The 23,157-nt window shown below is 41.4% G+C and overlaps 1 protein-coding gene across 1 annotated transcript; it reads left to right on the forward strand.

The window, feature by feature from the left end:
• Positions 1–220: 220 nt before the first annotated feature.
• On the forward strand, positions 221–23,152 carry LOC139653845 (kinesin-like protein KIF13B; the record flags this gene model as incomplete). Its single annotated transcript, XM_071530843.1, has 22 exons — positions 221–256; positions 395–483; positions 826–903; positions 2,383–2,476; positions 8,099–8,111; positions 8,279–8,339; positions 8,992–9,084; positions 10,465–10,645; positions 11,355–11,442; positions 11,760–11,894; positions 12,686–12,798; positions 13,383–13,494; positions 14,671–14,883; positions 16,002–16,112; positions 16,817–16,951; positions 18,029–18,159; positions 19,063–19,149; positions 19,356–19,546; positions 20,388–20,628; positions 21,750–21,912; positions 22,238–22,384; positions 23,081–23,152. Coding segments are annotated over exons 3-22 (2,451 nt in total), but the record flags the coding sequence as incomplete, so codon positions are not given.
• Between the last annotated feature and the right edge of the window lie 5 nt (positions 23,153–23,157).

Consider the following 23,157-nt stretch of genomic DNA (forward strand, 5'->3'; position numbering starts at 1 on the left):
TTTGTCATAACTGTTTTCGGGAAAATCTTTTAAAGGAAGAGCGTAGATTTGTAACGCATGTGGATGGACACCGCGGCACTGAAACTTCCCAAATCACGTATACAAGTCTGTGCAGAGCAGAGCGCAACTTGGGAGCCCACTAAAATCTCACGGCAAATCCCCTTAGCTTCAAGTTGACATGGCATGACTGATCTCTGCGGGCAGTTTCAGGAAATGCAACAGGTGGAAGAGCCGAGAGAATGAACTGCCGTCAATCGTAAGTTTTGTTTAGGGGTGGGGGGGGGATTGAAGTGTATTTCCATTCGGCACTCTACTGTGGTCAGTTGTATTTATCGGTGTGGTCATTAAAATACAGTATGTGTTCCCACTTTGCATGTTTGTTCCTGTTATCCAGCTAACATTAGCGTGTCAAGCTAGCCGCGGTGAGGCTGAAGGTGCCTGCAGGAGCGGGACAGGGAAATAACTGCGCACTCGTTTTACACGGTCAGTCCTCTGTACTGAAGACTATATTGTACTTTAAATGATTTTGTCTTCGTAGAAGTTCATACTAGCCGTCTGGTGACGGGTTGCCATATGAATAATGTGAGAATCAGCAGAAACAAGTCGCCGTATTGTGTTTATTTATAGAGACGTTTGTGTCCCACGCAATGGGAGCTGCATGTTGACAAAACAAATAAGTGTATTGAGATGCAGTTTAGGGGAAATAAAGTGGTAAACATATGATTTTTTGTTGTAATTTCACACATGGCTGAGCATGATAGCCATGTTGTCAATGAATTTCCCTGTGTTTTTTGTCCATTCATTCATTCATTTGCTCCAGATCAGCTGGCGTCATGGATGACAATAGCCTGAATGACTCCAATGTAAAGGTCGCTGTCCGTGTCCGACCAATGAACAGGAGAGGTGAGTCAATGTGACAGAAACCTTGTGACAGTCACTTTAGTTCAGTTTCATGAATTGGACCATCCAGCTCCTGGCAAGTCGGGTTTCCACCAAAAGGGTCAAACAAGACATTTTCATTATTTCATCCACTTCTCTTCTCCAAAACACAATTTCTGTGACATTTCATTCTGTCAGTTTGTGCAGCCAGAGCTAATTTGTCATTTGGGCTGCAGTCTTCAACAAACAATAGAGGCTTCATTCCTGTGTTTTATAGAATTAGTTTTTTTCCCTCCTCACGCTCTGAAAAGGCCCATTTTGCTCGGCTGTGGAAAAGTGCATGTTCGCTATTTTGGCAGGAGTGCTGTGGGAAATTGGAAATGGAAAAAAAATGGAAGGGACAGTGACATCACTTCCAGTCAGAATTGCGACTAAAATGCATGTACAGTGATATGTTTTACTTACTTTCAGTGGCTGAAATTAGTCTGACAAAAGTTAAGCAGGACTGAACTATCAGTGGATAAACTTGTGTAACAGCTTGATGCTTTCTTTCAATTTGACATGCTAATACCTTTCCATCGGACCTGCACCAAAGGTTTTTGAAAGTAATAATAATAATAATACTAATAATAATAATAATAATGATAACTTTATTTATACAGAACCTTTTAAAAACAGAGTTTACAAAGTGCTTTTGACAGTCAAAAAATAAAAGCAGAATACTCCAAATGAATCTAAAAAAGCAATGGAACCGTGCAAAACAGGAATTAAATTAAGAGAAAAGGACAGAGATGGAGAAGAGTAACATTCAAATCAATACTAGGATAAATAAGGATAAAAGGATAAATACTAAGGATAAAGTAAAATATGATCAACTACTTTGATCAACTATATCTTTGATCAAAAGCAATTAACCATAACTTTGGAAAACCTGACTGTACATGTAACCCCCGGTTATGACAGGACGTTCCAGCACTGTCTCCTCCTTTATTTTCCTTGTAGGTGGGAATGAGGAAGAGCCGCTTGTGCAAGGTCTGACCCTGCTTTTCCTTACTGACTGGTTAGGGAGCAGTGAACAGGTCTTTGTGTTTGCACAGGCAAGGCATGGATGAATCATCAACAATAAAACTATTTCCTGCCTCTCCAAGTAGGGCTGTCGGTGTTGTGATCACGAGGAACTGGCACACAGACGGCGTATGCCACCTGTTTTGCTGTGATGAGTGCTATGTGTGACTACTACTAAAGTTATGATGACCAATATAGTTGACACTTCTATAATGCATTTTAAAAACTCAGCTATACCAATTAGACCTCTTTATTTTTCACTTCACATCGCTTTTCAAGATGCCAAAATGACTAAATGAAGCACCCAATTCCCTTTTCAACCATCTGCAATCTACAGTGTGCTGCAGCTGTAGACTTCCATTTGAAGTCATTCATTTCATCATGCAAACACATGTATAGCTCACTTTCTTTTGCTCCTGGTTCTTTGTTTCCTTTCAGAAAAGGATCTAAAGACAAAATGTGTGGTGGAGGTGGAGGGGAACCAGACAGTTTTGCATCCAGCCAGCGTCAACATGAGCAAAGGAGACCCAAGGTAGAGACAAGACAGTTCAACACACTGGTTCATTACATCACCATCAGTGTCATGCAAAAACATTCCACTCAATTACTGCTGGCAGCCGTATATGCGTTTCATAGTGCATTTTATAGTAGTGTATTTTATTAGTTTGGCTTGGTCTCAAGCTCATGAAACATTTTCAGTGATTGCAGTAAAATGAAAAACTAAGTTTGGAGGTTTCTGCAGGACACTGACTGCATGCAATTTGTTTGAATCTGCCTTAGAGTAGCATGAGTGCATTTTTAGTATGGTTTATCCCAGTAACTCTAACTGGCTGTGTTAACGTTGTGCTCAACCCTTTGATCTTCACAAGTCCACAATGGATCACTTGGGTCTAATCTTATCCCATTTCATTTTTGATAAAACAATGATTACTTTGTTCAGTGGACCCTGCCTCTTCCTACTGTTTTACCTTAGTTATTATTTAGAGACAATGCACAGAGAAAGGTATTGCACCATATGTTGTAATATGCTAATTCTCTTCCATAGTCCCTGCCCTACAGAAATCTTTATAGGAAGCACTTGTCTGTACAGGCTGCATTGTCCACATATGCCTCTCCAGTGTAGGCTAGATTTCCTGATGTTATGAAATTACTCCCCCTTTTCATTTTGTCTGTGTCTGTGTGTGCCTAGGCATGAAAGTGTTTACCCATATGTGTCTGAATACCTTTAGCTTAATTCACACAGGACTACTTGTGGCACACTATATACACAGACTCTTAACTAACCTGTCTGGTTAGCAGCCAACTTCACATGGAGGAAGCTCAGATTCAGGCCTCACCCGTCCCTCCCTCCCTCCCTCCCTCCTGTCCTTTCTTCCTCCTCCCTCCCTCTTTCCTCCCTGCACCATTCCTCTCTTTACAAAGGGTGTGTCTGTTCCAGTTCAGTCCTGCTCAGATAGTCAGCCTTGAGTTTAAAAAAAAAAAAAAAAGAGGAGAGGATAGCGTCAAGATTCAAGACTCCATATTTAAGAAAATGCACCCAAGCAGTATGGATGTAAATTTAGCTTTGGTTTAATGAAATGCTCATCAAAATATACATCAGTGTCACAAGCTTAGATTAAATGAATTTGCGAGTACATGCAAATGTGCATTGATCTTTTTAATCATTTGATATTAAGTGGGTAAAACGTGGCACTGGGCATGTGCTATACGCCCCACATCTGACTGTTGTGACAACACAGACCGCTCCTTCTCTCTCCTCCTAGCAGTCAGCCAGCAGTGAGTCAGAGCAGCGCAGGTGTGATGCTCTCTGGGGGTTTTGGCCACTGCTCAGGTGACCTGGTTCAGCACATCTCCCTCAGGTCAATCCCCTTCAGAGACAAGAATATGAATCCCTGTCTTTGTAGCGAGAGCAAGTCTCATATTTCAGAGTTTTCCTATGCATTCTGTTGTGTGTGTGTGTGTGTGTGTGTGTGTGTCTTCTGCCCTGACACGCTTCAGTGTTCAGCTGCGGTATGTTCCCCCGTTGGGGCTCGATGTGAACAGGTTTTACAGGCTCCACTCAACACACAGACAAGCACTTCCATGATCCCAATACAGTAAGAGGGTCACACAGAAGCAGAAGCAGAAACAGAAGCAAACTGATCACTGGATGGTCTTTTTTTGTATAGCCTAAATAAGCTAATACCTCACGTGTGCTGAGTGATTTTGCGAGTTTCTGATGTGATTTGTTAAAAACACCAAACAGCCAGGAAACAAGCCCTTAAAAGGAACGTGTCAGTTTCTATAACAAGGCTTTCTCTCTTGACTAGTGGCTCAATAGACAGGCAGTGGTTTAGATTGAAGCATAATCTATGATATAAACATGTTTTCTTTGTAGGGGGGAGTCCTTTGACCACCCAGTCCTGCAAGGTTTGTGCTTAGTCAGCTTGTTGTCTGACAGGTTTGTCTGAATTGAATCACTGCATGAGGCTAAGGCGGTGTCGATATTATATTATGGCACCCTGGCTGGCTGTGACCAGGCGTACAGCAGGAGCTGTCACACCTGCCAGATGGGTGCTCTCTCATCCTGGCAACCCAGATTAATGAAGCCTTGTTGCTGCTTTCATGACATGGGAATCCAGCAGTGATAAGCTTGTAACTGGTTCCTGACTTGTAGTTTCATGGATCCCAGTTCAACTGCATGTGCTGTATGCAGTACTTGAATTACTGCTGCACTTTTCGCTCTGCCAAAGAAAAAATCTTTAGAAAAGAAGTGCCCTTTTAAAGCTGCCAGAACGTGCAAGTGACACACATGAATTTTATGTTGTAATATGGTACTGAACTCAACTTCACAACATTAGAGAAAGAATGGGGCTGCAGTAGCCAGTGTGGTGCTAATGGAGTGCTAAAGCAGGATGGATGCATTTTTACGGACTTGTGCAATGCTGACCGCCCTATAATCTGAGTCTGTAAACAACTAATGGATCCTAGCTGGGATCTGAGAGGTAATTTGAGCTAGTACAGCTCTATAAAGTATTGTTATTGGTCGCAAAGTCACACTGATCAGGCTGCTTGTGAGACATTCTTATCTGGGCTTGGACTTGATAAGAAACCCAGTTAAAAAAGCGTTCTGAGCTTTTTATAGCACCACAAACATTTGCTTGTTTTCATTATCCAAGCTGCAAGACCTGCTACAATACCTGTCTACAATATGTGACCATACATCATATTCTTAAGTCATTGAAATATGAGCATGCCCTGTTGATTCTGACCTGCTAAACATACTATGGGCCTGTATGTTGTTGCTCATAGACTGGCAGGGCAAACTGTGACCTACCTTCCTCCTCCTCCTCCTCCTCCTCCTCCTCCTCCCGCTCCTCTAGTGACTCCTTGGAGCTGTGAGGCTCTGCCAGTTATCTCAGGAATGTCCCAGCCAGCCGGCCCAGGACAGGACAGGACTTAATGTTGCTCTTTCATGGTCTGGCCAAGTTTCACATAGGGAGGCCTTGTTTCATCAGAGCCCACCCTGTGTGTGGCCAGGACTAAATTTACAACATTTATACCCCAAATTACTTTTTCTGCCTGAGCGAATGTGTGTATGTTTTGTGTACAGTACGAGGTAGAAGGTCTGCTCCCAATGAGGCTTCAGTGGGAACGGGATGCTCATGTACGAGTGTGATTTATTTTAGCATAACAGATACAACCACAAGTGTAATTTATAAGCAGCTGTCTTTCGTAACGCAATATTTAGCTTTATATTAGCTGGTTTTCAACACCTCTCATTGTGGAGCAGGTTAATATGTGGTGATGTGGTGGCAGCTCTGATTGCTAGACAACCTCTCTAACCAACATGCAAAACTGCCGGCTGCAGGGAAGAGATTTAATGTTGTGAGAGTCAGAAATGGGGAAATAGACTGAAACACCTCTCACATGTGTAACTCCATGCACTGTTCTCACACTAAATCAGTGGGACTAGTTCTGATGTAGTTTTCTTTCTGACTTTTGATGCTGTGTTACAGATAGATAGACAGGCAGACAGATGATAGATATATACGTAAGTATATATAATAGTCTATTCTTGGGAGATGTTTTGCATGTGGCATTTAAAGACTACACCGTTTTTTTTTGTGTCAAATCTAAAGCACGCTTTTGCATAAATTCACCAGTCAAATGGTACAATATATGAAGGGTACTGTGGGCATCATGTGATATATTCATTGTAAACCTGTGTTTCAAAATAAAGTATATTAAATCTAGCAATCATTTGACCACATGAAACCAAATTTCATGGGATAAAGCTGAACCTAAGCCTTCAAGTTAAAGATGATGAGGTTTTAATTTGCTCTTGCAGGAACGTTACACTTGAGAATTACATAAGGCTGTACTGCAGCATATAACATGCTTGATAATTGGATTTGATGTATCTATCTGATGACTGATGTGTAGGGTAGTACCACTGTTGACTGTATTGGGATAAACATAAGAGGCAATGATGGCATTTTAAAATGCTCTTGCAAGAATGCTGAGATTTCGTCTCTGCCTGTGTCTCCAGGGTTCTTAGTGCCGCTGAAGGTCACATTCCCCCCTCGATTCGCTGTGAGCCAAAGAGGATTAGTCACCTTGACAGATTTTTAAGCTTCGCTGCGATTAAAACACCTTTGACTCCGTATCCTTGAACCCCCCCCCCTCCTCGTCTTACTCCACTGCCTTTGACCTGGAGTCGAGTCGGACTTCTTCACTCACTCTTCTCCTTCCTCACTCTTACTCTTAACATTGTCTCTTGCGTCTTCTGTATTGCCAAAGAACAGCTAGCATCTGTTTAAAGATAACATTTGCATTTTAGGGCATTTAGCTAACACTCATCCAGAGTGACAGGCAATTAGTGAGCAGGTAGGGGAGCGGCGTCCTGCTAAAGAACATTCTGACAGGATACATGACTGTAGATGGACACATTGCCTCTAGCAGGGATCAAACTTGTGACTTTTCTGTTATGGGACGGACTCTTTAAGTGCTAGAGTATGGCCAAGGTTATGTTGCACTCATTGTCTGTATCATTAAAGAGCGAATCAGCACTAAATCACGTTTTTTGAGCTGTAAACATAGTTACATGGCTTCTGTATAGTGAATTGCATAATCCTGGACTAGGGCTCCAATTAATGATTATTTTCATTGTCAATTAATCTGTCGTTTATTTTCTCGATTAATCGATTAGTTGTTTGGTCTATAAAATGTCAGAAAATGGTGAAAAATGTCAATCAGTGTTTCCCAAAGCCCAAGATGATGTCCTCAAATGTCTTGTTTTGTCCACAACCCAAAGATATTCAGTTTACTGTCATAGAGGAGTAAGGAAACCAGAAAATATTCACATTTAAGAAGCTGGAATCAGAGAATTTTGACTTATTTTTCTTAAAAAATTACTCAAACCGATTAATCGATTATCAAAATAGTTGGAGTTCTGCATCCACTTCCAGGGGCAGACAGTCGTTGTTGCACTGCTCTCTATGGGCCAAAACTTTAAACTGTGTTGCACTTCTGGTTGCATCTCAATCAGTGATGTCAAGGCAGGTATTTCGCCCTTTGGCACTGTCAAATGCTTTGCGATCAGAAAATTGTTCCCGCCCCCAAGTAGAGATCGGTGATTGATCTGTTATCGCAGACGCAACCCCCAACTGTTCAGGCGGAGCTGCTCAGTGGCCAGCAGCAGACTGTGGTTGTACTGGGCAGCTTCCAAGGTGTGAATGTGTCTTAACTGTGTGAATGTGAAGCTGGACGCCGCTGAAAAAGAGCAAGTGTGCTCAGTTGACTTCCTGTGAATATCATCATGACCTTTGTCACTCCTTTCCCCACAAACATTTCTGTCGTTTGTTTTGAATCTTGTTCCTACAGCAGTGTGCTTTTCAGCTAGACCAGAGTATCAAATGAATGAATGTTGCTTCAGTGTTGTCATGTGCTAAATGTTTTGACATGCCCTTGACTTGGCCCAAGTCCCATGGCCAGTTCCCCTGTTATGGAAAAGTAGCTGCTAATATTTCCTCTGGTGTGTACTTTAGATAAGTTCACATGCCATTGATAGAGTCACAGATAGAGTAAGTTAATGGTCAATGACATGCCCATATACATAAAACCAACAGCTGTTAACTGTGATATTGTCATCTCTTCCATTTGCTGTCTCCAGGAATCAACCCAAGGTGAGTATTAACTTGAACATTAAGTTGAATTTATGTTACACAATGTGTATTTTTCTCTATACAAACTTATAACTACATAATCTTTTAATTATACAGTGGTGATTGAATACTCATTGTTGTGAGCTGTTTGTTGTTTTATGTGTTAATGCAAACTCTTTTGTATTCAGGTCTTTGCCTACGACCACTGCTTTTGGTCCATGGATGAATCTCAAAAAGACAAGTTTGCGGGTTTGTAAATTTTCACAGTGTTTTTATGTTTATGTTTTATTCACTCTGGATTTGGTGCATTCTGTTTTTAGCCCATACGTAACTTCTGTGCCTGTTGAGTTATTTATTAAACTTATCACTTGGCCTTTACGTTTCCTGGTATTCTGAACTATTTATGGAGTTGAAGAAAGGGGCTATTTGAGGGGGCGGGGTGAAGGGGAACATCAAAAGGAGAAAATATTGTACCCATTGTTTAACTAAATTAGTTCTGTAGTCCTGGATAGCTTAAATGGATAGAGCACTAACACTGCCAGCGGGTTTCCCACAATGTGAGGGGGAACAATAATTTACCAGGCCACTGTCAGACTTATTGAATTTGAACAAAATGTCCACCGAGTCTTTTCTGGGCTGTGAAAGTCGTCTTTTAAAGAGAGGGAGAGACTGGGAAATCATGTCCGTGTCTATGAAAGAAGACGGTGTGGAGAAAGTAAAGGCTTTATAACCTCAGGAAAGTCTTTATGTTTCTGATTTCCCCGTCTCTCTCTTTCCCTTCAGTGGAGGTTTTCTTTACAAGCCATAACCTCTCCTACACACTGCTTGGTTTATATACTGTCAGTGTGAATGTATAGTGAATCTTTATTGTGCCGCTGTGTGTTTCCTGATGTTTGGGCAGGTCAGGATGTGGTGTTCCAGTGCCTTGGGGAGAGTCTGCTGGACAACGCCTTCATGGGCTACAACGCCTGTATTTTTGCTTACGGACAGACAGGTAACCTCTAAACCTCCAAACATTCAATTTACGGATCCTTGGTAATATCAGTAGAAGTCTTATTACATTAACACTGTCTTATGGTCATACTCCATAGCACAAACTGAGTATCAAGCTCAGTAAGGGTGCGGACACACCTACAGTTTGTTTTCTTTGGTCCGAACCATAGTGGGAAAGTTTACTTTGTTGCATATTTGTATTTGTTTTGCTTAAATTCACACTGCCCAATTATGAGCGAATCAAAGTCACATGGACTCACAAGTAGCTTGTTTGGTGGACAGAGTTTTTTTGGTAACCTGTGTGTCATCCTGTGAGGTTAGAGATTTTGGCAGCGGGGGGAGACAAAACAAATCTTCCAGTCCCTGTAAGTTTAGTTAAGCATGAAGGACTTATTTGCACTTTTTGCTGTAATTTACCTTCTCTGGTCTTCATACCAGGTGAGAACACATGAAGAAATAGCTGATTATGAGCATCAGTCCAGGCTGCAGTTTGCCCTGCGGTGGTTCATGTTTTTTTAAATAGCTAGGCTTTCTGCTGGCTATTGGATGTCAACATCCGTCTAGTTATACCCATGAAGCCTTGCGTGTTGGGGTCATTTCCTGAAATTGGTTCGAATTACGTTTTCACTCCTAACAAATTGCACTGCAGTTCAATTGCGTTTTCAGGTGTCTCAGTGCCGTTATTTAGTGCCACCTGAGTTCAAATGGCTTTGTTCTCACCTGGCCAAATGAATCAAACTAAGAGTTGGAATAATCTGCTCCAAACATGCTTTGTGTGAACGTGAATTTATTGTTTTTTTGTGGGGGTCTTTCATATGTCTGTAGGTTTAAAAAAAGTGTCTACTGAAATGCAAATGATCTGCCTGTCTGCCCTTTTTTCTTAAATGTATTTTAATTTTTCCCTATTGGGTAGACAAACAGACCTGTGAACCACTGCAATATTTACTTCTATACCTCTGTGTGTCCACAAGCAATATAGTATTTTATATATCTATTTTTTTTTTTACCTCGATTGGCTAACTCATCCGCATCTCTGCCTCCCAGACACTTTATTTTTTCATGTCATTTTCAAGTGTTAATTTATCCTTTTTTTTAGCCTCGAGAAGTGTTGTGGTGCATCTGTTTACACTCTGTTTCTGACTCATGCATACAGATTTTTTCTTTTTTTTTTGTATGTGCAGACTTATTTGTCTAATAAAACTAATTCTGAATCTGCCCTTAGGCGTCACATAGTAACTGTCTTTTTCTAACCTTGTGAAGAATGTTTTTTTTTTATGTACAGCAACATACATACAGCAACATACTAAAATTCTTTTGTTAACACTGGTTGGTGCATTTCTTGACTGAATCTGGGTCTAATATACTGAAACTGTTTCGTCAGGCTCTGGGAAGTCGTACACCATGATGGGTTCGGCGGAGCAGCCCGGTCTGATCCCCCGGCTCTGCAGCTCGCTGTTCAGCAGGATCCTGCGGGAGGCCAGAGAGGGAGAGAGCTTCACCGTGGAGGTTTCCTACATGGAGATCTACAACGAGAAAGTCCGAGACCTGCTCGACCCCAAAGGGTGAGGAACTGGTAGTTTATGGAAAATGCAGGATCAGGCAAATTAAATCTGTAGATGACTCGCCCTGTTGAAGTCTTTGGTCTCTGCTTTGGGTCTACTCTGTTGCTGCTTTGTTCATCATTTGGGATCAGATTACTTGCTGTGCTTTGAAAAGGACCATTATTTGTTTTGGTTTTATGTTCAATCAATCATATTGATGGCATAGGAGCAGGTGTCACTTTTTTCAAAGGAACTAGATGGGGAGTTTGTACACACAAATGGCAGAAAAACAACTTCCGAAACTGAGATGTTAGAATGCAAAGTTACCATTTTTATTTACATCTAATCAATAAAATCACCTGTGCTTTTACCACATCTTCAGTGCAAAAAAATCCATTAAAATTTTCACTTTTTCAAAGAGCCAGTATATCTCAGTTTCAAACACAGCTCTTCATATATACTGTATATGAATATCAATTATGTTGACCTCAATGTGACAATCCTCTACACAATTGATATCAATCATTTGTATGGGGGATAGTATCAAATGTAATTTTTATTTGACTGACTGTAAATGACTGTAACTGTCAATCAAAGACTTGCTATAAGTCTTGAGTTGTTCAGAAATGTAGGAAATTAAGATTCTCAGGTTCACAGTTGATTTGAACAGAATTGAACTGAGAGAAAAAGGATGGATAACTTCTCTTCTCTTCTTCTCTTCTCTCTGTAGAAGTCGACAAACGCTGAGAGTGAGAGAGCACAAAGTGTTGGGGCCTTATGTGGACGGCCTGTCCCGCCTGGCTGTGGCAAACTATAAGGTACTGCACCGTTTTCTTGGAAGATATGTTATAAGAGAGATTAAATACTAACATCTAAGAAACTCTTATAGCAAACACAAGTACTTACCAGCACAGACCGGTGTCAAATAGTTTTTAGAATGCTGTTTATGGTTTGCTTTAGCCTGATTATGTCCCATATGTCAGAAATAAAATAATATGCTTCTCTGTGATCGACAACTTATCCAACTCTATCTGAATTACTTGATACGGTAAACCCCACCCATCTGGTACACGATGTAGGTCAAAACAAACGTTCGTTCACTCTGACTGCGTCATGCCGTCTCTGTCCACAACAGGACATCGAGTCTCTGATGTCGGAGGGAAATAAATCTCGTACAGTGGCGGCCACGAACATGAACGAAGAGAGCAGCAGATCCCACGCTGTGTTCAATATCATCCTCACACACACACTCATGGACATGCAGTCTGGGGTAAGATACACACACACACACACACACACACACACACACACTCTCAATATCAAAAGAGGATCATAACTGCATCTTCCTTTTACTCAAAATGTCTAGTGACACACTCCATATCACCGTACATGTGTATTACTGTAGGATTATTTCAAGAATGTATACATTGTGGTAAGATCATGGAAGAGAGGGTAAACAATTATTTTCTTCTATTTGTACTCATTAAAAAAAGGGTATCTGTTGGTTCTTAAAGTCTTAACTTATCTGAATTTAAGGCCTTAAAATGTCTTAAATATTATATTATATTATATTATATTATATTATTAAAGATCTTTTTTTTTAATGACAGGTTTCTTTGCGCTGCATTTCCACTCTTAGATTAACACAGAACAGGGTTAATACAGTATGCAAAACAAGCTTTTTTTTCTCATCCTGCCCATTTATAGTTTCAGAACTTTCATTAGCTATGTTCACCTGGAAATAGGCTCGTTCTGCTTTGATTCTTTTTATTTATTTATTTTTTATTTAATTCCAGGTAGCATTTAAATGGTTTAAAGAATCGTACATTCGGCTTTCTGAAACCTGCAGATACCCTGGAAAGTTAAAATGACATTTCACATTTACATTTTTGCCATTACTTGACACTTCCACAGTAACATACAATGAATGCAAAGATTATAATTGCAACTGGCCTTTTAATGATGCACAAAGGACAGAAATATGATGCTAAGAAGTGGAAAAAGTTTTGTATCATGAATGTACTGTATATATTTTTGTGTGTTGCTGTGTGTTCTGTTCAGACGAGTGGAGAGAAGGTGAGCAAGCTGAGTCTGGTGGATCTGGCTGGCAGTGAGCGGGCAGCGAAGACCGGAGCGGCGGGGGAAAGACTGAAGGAAGGCAGCAACATCAATAAGTAAGTCACATCCAAAGCTGTGAAATAAAAGAGGAAAAAAAAAAAGGTCACAACAATGAAGACTCTGAAATACTGTTAAACTCTCAGTAATCCAGTTTTTACCTCGTGGAACTACATTTTGTTTCTAAGCAGTGAAAGGCACTGGCTGTGTTCATTCACTTATTTGTAATTTGGAAACTTTTATGTTTAGTGTCATTTATTGGAAAGTGTTTAGTTTACATCTCAATGTTGTCAATGATATGCAAGAAGTCACAGATGAAGATCTATTGTGACCCTTGATCTTAAAATAATCCTGGATCTTTTCAGACAGAAGGATGTGATCAGATATTTCCCACCACAAAATAAAGACATGTAGTTGATTTCAGATAGTTTTGGTGCTCCCGCATGTAGCTTTAATGCAATGAACCATTTCAAGCTGAGACTGACTTGATTACTTGTGGTCTTTTTTTCTGCCTTTTTTCATTCTTCTCTCTGTTGCCTTCTCTCCCCTGCATACCTACCTCCTTCCCTCTTTCACCCTCCTTCCCCTTCTCTCTCTTTACCTCTTTATCCCTCTCTTTATTCCCCTCTGTCCCTCCCTCCAGGTCTCTCAGTACTCTGGGTTTAGTTATCTCGGCCTTGGCTGACCAGGGAGCGGGGAAGAACAAGAGCAAGTTTGTTCCCTACAGAGACTCTGTGCTCACTTGGCTGCTCAAGGTACAGACAAAAGAAAAAGACCTTGTTGATCCAGTTTTCACTACAGTTGATGGATAGGAGAATGATTTTGGTGACACCACAGAAAACATTTCACCATATCGGACTCCTCCTTAATGTTGTTAAAGGTTTTGAACCAGAAAATCTACCCTTTAATTCCAGGAAATTCCCCTATATGCTCTCCATATTGCCTTCACCATATTTCCCAATTCATTATCTATGGAGGAGTTCTATATAAGTTTTATATTTTGTTGACACAATAGGTTCAAGTCTTGATTCTCTGGTTTTTGGCTTTGTGAGAGTTGTTTGTGTTCGGGTATTGATTGGATTGTCCTAGCGAAATTTCCTAACGAAAATTAGTTTTTAAACTTGCTATTAAGCTTGCTATTCCTTTTTAACAAATCCAAATGACTAGCATATGATCGGCATTCAAACCAAATACTGGAGGAGTGTCAAACCTTCATCACTTTTTTTGTTGCTGTTGTTGCTGAATTGAAAAGTTCAGCTAAGGAGTGATACTGATTAGGATTGATTGAAGGATCCTTAAAGTCTGAAAAAACTCTTAAAATTAATTATCTATATTTAAGGCCTTAAAAAGTATTAAAATGTACAATTATTATAGGTCTTATTTCATATATTATTTCATTATTATTTCATTTATTTATTTTATTTTTTCATAATGCAATGACCGGTGTCTTCGTGCTGCATGTCCACTCTTAGATTAACACAACAGAACAGGGTTAGTAGTCCAATATACAAACCATGTTGGTTTTTTTTGTCAGCTTACCAAATTAGACTTCATGTTCCTGAATAATTAATTTCCTGCTTTTTATTATAGTGCCCAATTAGTTTCAGAACTCACATTAGCTGCGTTCAGTCGGAAATAGGCTCATTTTTGCCAGTTGTGTGTCTTTATTTTGGTTTTTAATTTGGTCTTGAATTCAGTTCCAGAAAGCATTGAAAAGGTCTTAAAAAGTCTTAAATTTGGCTTTCTGAATCCTGCAGAAACCCTGATCCCAAATCTTACTCCTTTTACACATTCGATAAACATTTTTCTACCCTAAACCTGTACAGTTTCTTTGTTTTAAATGATGCAGTCTATGATGTTATTCCATTACCATTCTCTGGGTTTAGAGGTTGGGTATTGTCACTGAGGTTAAACCTTTCCTCTACCTGCAGGACAGCCTGGGGGGGAACAGCCGCACAGCCATGGTTGCCACCGTCAGCCCGGCGGCAGACAACTACGATGAGACGCTGTCCACCCTGCGCTACGCCGACCGGGCCAAGAGCATCGTCAACCACGCCGTGGTCAACGAAGACCCCAACGCCAGGATCATCAGAGAGCTGCGAGAGGAAGTGGAGAAGCTGCGGGACCAGCTCACCGAGGCCGAGGTTCAGTTCGCTCTAGTTTGTGAAATTTACAAGCAAAAAAACAAGGGCCTTCTCGAAACAAACCTAAAGAAGGAATAAACAATCAAAACAACGAAATATCAGAATGGCAAGCAAAGACACAACTGATTTGGATAACAGAAATTTAATGACAATCGAGCACAAAATGATGGAAAACAGTAGAACAAGAAGGCAAGGCAAGGCAAGGCAGCTTTATTTGTATAGCACATTTCATACACTGGGGCAATTCAAAGTGCTTTACAGGGTGATAAAATACAGTAAAGGTAAAAAGTGCAAAAATACAGACAAGAGATACAAAAGATAAAAGACTTAAAAAGTAAACTAGTGCAGTTCAAATCAAATGAGATAGAAAGATGAAAGAACACAACAAATACAACAAATACTTCCACTTTTAGATGCACATAGTGAGTGAACCTATATGTTTTTCTGCAATTTTCTTTTCCCCTGTCCTTCCTGATTCTACTCTTGATCTGATATTTACGTCAGATCTCACTGCCTAAGGCAGACGAGAATCACAGATTCTCCTCTTGGTCAAAAACCTCACCATCCAGAGATGGATGAGAATCACACAGGGTAAAGCTCTGTCCCCCCCACATATAGTGTTCACTCATGCGCAAGTAAGCATTACCTGGACAAGACCAATGAAAATTCGTACTTGCCCGTGTCAGCTCTGTTGGGATCCTGAACAGAAAGAGTTAAAATTAAGGTTATTTAAAAGCTGAGCTGAAAAGATACGTTTTTAGCCATTACAGGGTAGAGTAGGCAATGTAAAATAAGAAAGTTTTTAGCTTTGACTTAAAAGCGGTCAGAGTCGGGGCTTGTCTAATATCATCTGGGAGGTTATTCCAGGTCTGTGTTGCATGATAACAAAACGCTGCTTCACCGTGTTTTGTTCTAAGAAGAAGATGAAAGATAAAATGACAAGGGAAATCAAATGAAATGGCAATGAAAGAGAACAGGAAATCAAGTGACATATGAAAACGTTGTCTTGTAGCATCTTTCCACCGGTTATTACACTGAATTGAACTCCAATTCATCGATTTGGTTGTGTGTAATACAGTAAAACAGGAGGTGAGTAACGCAGCTTCTGTCTGTCTCAGTCTATGAAGGCTCCAGAACTGAAGGACCGGCTAGAGGAGTCAGAGAAACTGATCCAGGAGATGACGGTCACCTGGGAGGAGAAACTCAGGAAGACCGAGGCTGTTGCACAGGTAACACCCACCGTGCACACACACACACACACACATACACACACACACACACACACACACACACACACACACACACACACACACACACATACACATGCACACTTAGCCATTTTGCCCCATCAGGTATTTGGTATGAAGGTATTTTCATGGTATCTGTGGCTCCATTCTTATACTAAATAATCTAAATTGAAGGTATTAAAATGTATTAAATACAGTAAGTAGAAGTGTTAATATTTCCTCTGTGTTATGCAGGTAATTGTAAAACTTGTATTCTTAAAACGTTTAATTTTGAAACAACTACAAAACTAGATATTTTTATTGCCAGACTCTTTATATTCGTCTAATTAGTCGAGGAAAGTAAGGAAAGTTCACTTATAGTTTCAGAACTTTCTTAGCTATGTTCAATCGATCAACAGTCTGTTTTTGCCGGCTTTGTTTCTTTATTGTGGTTAAATTGAGCATTAGCATTCAAATATCTTAAAAATTGAATTTGGCTTTGTGAAACCCACAGATACCCTGATCTTAATTATACAATATAGATTATCTGTCAAAATCTTAATTACTAAACATTTCTCTGTCTTTCTTTTCTCTCTCCCTCTCTCTCTCTGGGCCTGTCCCCCATTTCTGCAGTTTCTGCTTAATAATTGAATAATCTATTAATCAATTCATGTATTAAATATGTAAAATGTGTTGTTTTGCTGTAGGAGCGTCAGAAGCAGCTGGAGAGCCTGGGCATTTCCCTGCAGTCCTCCGGCATCAGAGTGGTGGATGACAAGTGCTTCCTGGTCAACCTCAACGCTGACCCCGCCCTCAACGAGCTGCTGGTCTACTACCTGAAGGTACTGCACATACATATACACATACAAGCACATGCAGAGGCAGATTAACGTGTGTGTGTGTGTACATGCAGAGATAGACAGATGTACACAAACATACACAGACTTTCTTTGCTGAACCAAAGAGCCAATCGTCTACAACGTTAATTTATGCAGACACACACACACACACACATGCCTTGTTTACATAATTTCAGTGCTAACTACAGAACAAAAGTGTTGCTGATTCCTTCCTGTGTATCTGTCCAGTGTTCAGGAGCACACACATGTAGGCTCACCCAACTCCCAGAATACACACACACACACACACACACACACACACACACACACACACACAGACCATTTACTAGCCTGAACAGCCTCAAAATGTCACTACAATTCATTAGCATTTACTTGCATCTCGAGTCTGAATGCAACCCGTTTCAAACCGTTGATGAAACCTTGGCCACATACTGTGCAGCAAGAAGCAGCTGCTGTGATAGCTTCCTTTTGGAGTATATCCAAAACAAATATGTGAAAATCAGACACTCAAAAGTTTGATTCCACTGTTAAAATCCATTTTGAATGTCAGAAACAGACGATTCCATGTCCAAGTCCACCATTTACAAACTTTCAGTGCTAACAACATAAGTCACCCAGTGTTGCTTTGATACCAAAGTGTTCAGAAACATACACATGTAGGCTCAGCCGACTCCCAGGACACACACACACACACTTTCCACCCTCTCAAATCCTTTAGATTAAAAATGCACTGGTGCAGCGATGCTCTTCTTCTTCTTCACCTTTATTTATTCAGGGGGAGTTTCACTGAGAGCAATGCTCTCTTTTTCAGGAAAGCCCTGATCACATTCACACACACATTCACACCTGGAAGCTGATCAGTACAACCACAGTCTGATCTGCTGGCCACTGAGCAGCTCCACTGGAGCGGTTGGGGTTAAGGGCCTTGCTCAAGGGCACCTCAGTGGTGGTAATGAGGGAGGGGCAAGCGCTGCTTTTCACTTTCCCCACCCAGATTTTATCCTGCCGGCCCGGGGGCTCTTAGTGACTCTCTCTCTGTGCTGTGTATCCCGTGTGCAGGACCACACGCGTGTGGGCTCGGCCAACTCGCAGGACATCCAGCTGTGCGGCATGGCCATCCAAGCCGAGCATTGTGTCATCGACATCACAGACCAGAGCGGCGTGGTGCTCACTCCTCACCGCAACGCACGGTATGCAAATGAACCGCTGTCCTGTTCATTTGATTATCACATTATCACAACCTCTCTTTACAGCACTGACATTTTCTCATTATCTTCAGTGGATATGACACGCAGTAGACTTTCGTTTCAACTTTTAGCAATAGCAGGGTTCCCCAGTGGTCTTGGAATTTCTGAAATATTGTAAAAAGGGAAAGTCAGGGAATTTGATAAATTCTCTGGAGAAGTCAGAGAATATCAAGGAATTTTACAAATGGGCCACTTTACAGGAATAGACCAGAATGTTCTTTACATCTTGTTTCACATATTTATTGCATTGACTGTTGGTTTTCAGCTGTTTTTATCCACTGCAAGCCTAACGGCAGTGGAAACCAGACTGTTTACCCGTTTACTGAGCTGAAAACAGCATCAACAAACCAGGAAGGAATAATATTTTTAGGTAGTGGAAGCGCTCCATCTCGGTAATGGAAAGAGATGGATTTTTACATCGGGGCCACAGAGGGATCCCTGCGACACGCTTCAAATAGGTTTTCAGTATTCATACAGCAAAAAATGAGGAGCATGGTAGACAGAGAGGATTATTTATTTAGTCTGAAGAGATCTGTTGTTAACAAAGTTTGTGGTTCTCAAACGCAAAGTGAAGAAGTAACAGTCCTGCACATGGATTATCTGGGTGATGGTAATAAAAAGACTCCTACAAAGTTACATTTAAGAACTACAGACTGCACTTTATACTCAGGGCACATGTTATAAACTTGCAGCAACTGGGATTTGCAAAGAAATGAATGAGCAAGTGGCATTCCCTTTAAGTCCATAAGTTGTTTTTCCATTTTTTAAAACCATATTTCCAGCATCCTTTCTTATCACCTTGAATGTTGTCTCATGTCTCATAAATCTGTTGCTTTCCCCCTGCAGGACATGTGTGAATGGAGCTGCAGTCACCAGCCCAGTCCCGCTGCATCATGGTGACCGAATCCTGTGGGGAAACAACCACTTCTTCAGGTCTGCTTTGCCCACAGTGTAAAGTTTGAATTGGTATTAGTCTGGTGTTTTGTTTCTCACACACCCGTAAATGACCATGTCGTGTTTGTGTTTCTCTAATTCTTTCTCACCATCTTTCTTGCTATCGCTCTCCCTCTTTCTTTCACTCACTCTTTCTCACATGCACCCACCCACACACACATACACACACACACACACACACACAGGATCAACCTGCCCAGGCACATGGTCCATGCGGGGGGTGAGGATGAGGAGGGAGGTGCTGTGATGAAGACCTGTTTGAGCGCTGACCGGCTGGAGGTGGACTTCGATGCAGCCAGCGACGTGTCCAGCGAGGTCAGCTTCGGCTATGAGTTTGCCCAAACTGAAGTCATGATGAAAGGCATGGGCAACAACGGTGAGTGAGATTAGAGAGAGAGAGTTTATCCCCACTTAGCTCCACCTCTTCATGTGTGTGTGGGAAATAAAAGTGGTCATGGACAGCAAAAGTTAGGGCTTGAGCTCTATCAAGATATTAAATATTATGATAAAGGTTATGAGAATGGGCCAGTGTTTGCATCCTGAGATGAAGTCTAAAGCAGATTGATTTTCTTTATGTTATGTGTGCTCGCTAATGGCAATCCTCATCAATTTAATTACACTCCCCATCTCATGCGTTATCCGCCTAGTCTCTTAATTCTTATTTCCCAATCTAGTGCAAGTTTTCGTTCCAGCTCTACTCTTACACACCTGATCCAGTTAAGGTTTTGATGCTGATTGTTTGAGCAGTAGAAACAGATCTACCTGAACAGGGCTAGCATGAAAGTGTGTAGCCCTGAATTGGATCAGGTGTGCAGGAGTAAAGATGGAACAAACACTTGCAGGATAGGGGGTGGAGGTGGAGGACTGGGTTGGGGAAACACTAGCCTAGAGGTTAGAGAGGCGGGCTTGCGACAGGAAGGTTGCCAGTTTGAATCCCCAGACTGGCTGGGAAAAAATGTGAATGAAAATGAGTGCAAAAAAAGAGTGAGTGCTCAGCTGACTTTCCCTGGATAAAAAAAAAAAGGATAAAAGAATTCTCCTATCTCCATTCCCCCTTTTCATCTTGCCTACTTTGCACACTCTGTCCATCCTTCCCCTCCTTCCTTGTTCTTCTTTCACCCATCCTTCCTCCTTCCTGCGCTCCCCTCTTGCACTCCCCCCCCCCCCCTCCCTGCCCCCTCCCCCTCCCTGCCCCCTCCCCCCTCCCTGTGCTCCAGACCCCATGCAGTCGGTGTTGCAGACCCTGGAGAGGCAGCACGAGGAGGAGAAGCGCTGCGCCCTGGAGCGCCAGAGGCAGATGTACGAGCAGGAGCTGCAGCAGCTCCGCAGGCGGCTGCACCCCGAGAAACCCTCCCACCTCCTGGACGCGACGGCCCTGCCGCCCTCCGCCACCGCCGCCGTCTCTGCCGTATCGTCACCCAGCGCCCACAACCGCATGCGCCGCTGGAGCGAGGACAGGTGAGATCAAATAAGATTAAACTTTATTGATCCTTGTGGGGAAACTAGGTCGTTGGAGCAGCAAAATTAGTAGGATTCAGCAGGGAAAACAGACAAAATAAAATGGAAAATTAGCAATAAAACAGATGCATACTGCTGACAATTTAAGCACAAGTACACTGTATGGTGAGGAAAAGAGTGTGGGTTACTTGCATATAGTCATTGTCAGTTGAAAATCTTGTATTTCCAAAATGTCAACTTTTTTAGGAACTAAGAAAAACAGCTTTGTTTTTAGCTTGATGCCAGTGCAGTTCTGATATAAACCATTAGATTTTAAAGGTTTTCATAAGGTTAGAGAATTGAGAATGACAGTATGGTTAGAGAATGACAGGAGAAGAAAGCGGATACAATGTGAACTATGAATGTCAACTAGTGAACGTACCTTAGTGTGCTGAACCGCAGCCTGACCTAACAGATTTTTGTTCAGCACTGATGAATATTTCTGTTTAATCATGTGAGGTCTAAAAGAAGTATCTGGAAGAAAATTTTGAAATCTTACCGGTCTGTTTTTGTTGTACTGACAAAACTATAATTAATGACTTGGCACGGCAGAAACTTGTGCACACTTGTTTTGTGCAAATTTATTAGGTGTGATATTCACAAAACAAATCCATCACACATTAGTTGACTCAAAATATTACACACACATGGTGATTATCGTCCTGGAAACTTCATAACATTGACATTATTCCTAGATGTTAACCCTCCAAAACCTGTGTGTGTCTTGTTTGCTTCTCATCAGAAGAGAACCAGATCTCTTGAAAGGATAAAAAGAGTGGAAATAGAAGTGTGGACATTTTTTCAGCTGTAACCTTTATGGGATAGAGTTATGATACCTGTAGGTATAGATTAGATTTAAGCAGAGTCATGGATTAAAGGAATAAATGTTCAGTCAGTGGAATGTTATTACAGCTATAGAAATATGAACATGTGTTTGTGCGTGTGTGTGAGTGTGATTGGGGAATGGTTAAATGCTTTAATGTCGCTGATGCAGAAATATATCCAGGACACTTTGTAGACCTTGTGTGTGTGTGTGTGTGTGTGTGTGTGTGTGTGTGTGTGTGTGTGTTTTTGCGGTGCAGAGAGGCGATGATGACTCGGAGCCTGCGGCGTCTGAGGGAGCAGATAGTGAGAGCCAACCTGCTGGTCCAGGAGGCCGGCTTCATCGCCGAGGAGCTCAACAAGAGAACGGAGTACCTGGTCACACTGCAGATACCTGCTGCCAACCTGGACGCTAACAGGAAGGTAGGGAGTGTGTGTGTGTGTGTGTGTGTGTGTGTGTAAGTAAGAGAGAGAAAGAGAGAGAGAGGGGGAGAAACCACAGACTTAAAAATTCAACACGCATCTAACATTGCCGGATTTGCAATGTTTTATTTCTCTCTTTATCCCTTTCTTCCCTTCATTTTCCTCTTTCACTCCCTCTCAACATCTGGCCTCCTGTTTAAAATGATTTTCAGGCAGACATGAATGTCCTAATGGGCTTGACTGAGTACAATTTACACCCTCTCCCTCATCACACTTATTTTTCCTGTCTCTCTCTCTCTCTCCCTCTCCCTCTCCCCCTCCACAGCGTGACGTGGTGCTGAGCGAGCCGGCGGTTCAGGTGCGTCGTAAAGGGAAAGGGAAGCAGATCTGGGCCCTGGAGAAGATGGAGAACAGGCTGGTGGACATGAGGGAGCTCTACCAGGAGTGGAAGGACTATGACGAAGACAACCCCGTGAGTGGAGAGAGACGTCCGATATAAACAGATCCACTTGGAGATATTACTTAGTGAGATTTACTTCATCTGCAGAGGGGAAATTGTTTGGTGGACAGTACTTAATATATGTGCAGTATCGATAAAAACAAAGTAAATCACTGTTGTCATGTGAAAACCTTGTAACTCCAATTTTGGTGATTTTCATGTTTTAACTTAATTGGCAGGTTTTTTCATGTTTTAACTTCAGTTGAAGCATTACATAGTCTTCTGTGGGTGGAGACAGTTTTCCAACCTCTTGGGCTTATGAAACCCTTTAATAACCCATTAGATAAACACAAACATGCATGGTGGTCAAGCTAAAAACAAGGCTGTGTTTTGGGAAATACAAGGTTTTCACCTGACAGTGATGAAATACTGTAAATAGATAGATAGATATTACATTTATTAATTATACAGTATGTTTTGATGCCAGTTGCTTGCTTTCATTTCAGTTTCAGTTTTCTTGCTTTCTTTTTTTAACTTTTTAAATTTGATGAGATTTAAAACAAAAACTGATTGATCATAAGATTACAACCAAATGCTTTTACTTTGGCACAAATACAACTGAGGAGTTAAACCCTGAAGTCAAACCATTGATTCATTCGACAATCTCACCCCCTTCCTCTTTCCTCCTCTTTCTTCTTCTTTTTTCCTTCACCTACCCGCCTGTGTCAGGTGATGCGTTCCTACTTCAAGCGTGCCGACCCGTTCTTTGACGAGCAGGAGAACCACAGTCTGATCGGCGTGGCCAA

The sequence above is a fragment of the Centroberyx affinis genome, unplaced genomic scaffold (genome assembly GCF_046629955.1).
Source record: "Centroberyx affinis isolate AG114_WGS23_722 - 3 ecotype Tasmania unplaced genomic scaffold, CSIRO-AGI_Caff_v1 ptg001985l_1, whole genome shotgun sequence".
Classification (NCBI taxonomy): domain Eukaryota; kingdom Metazoa; phylum Chordata; class Actinopteri; order Beryciformes; family Berycidae; genus Centroberyx; species Centroberyx affinis.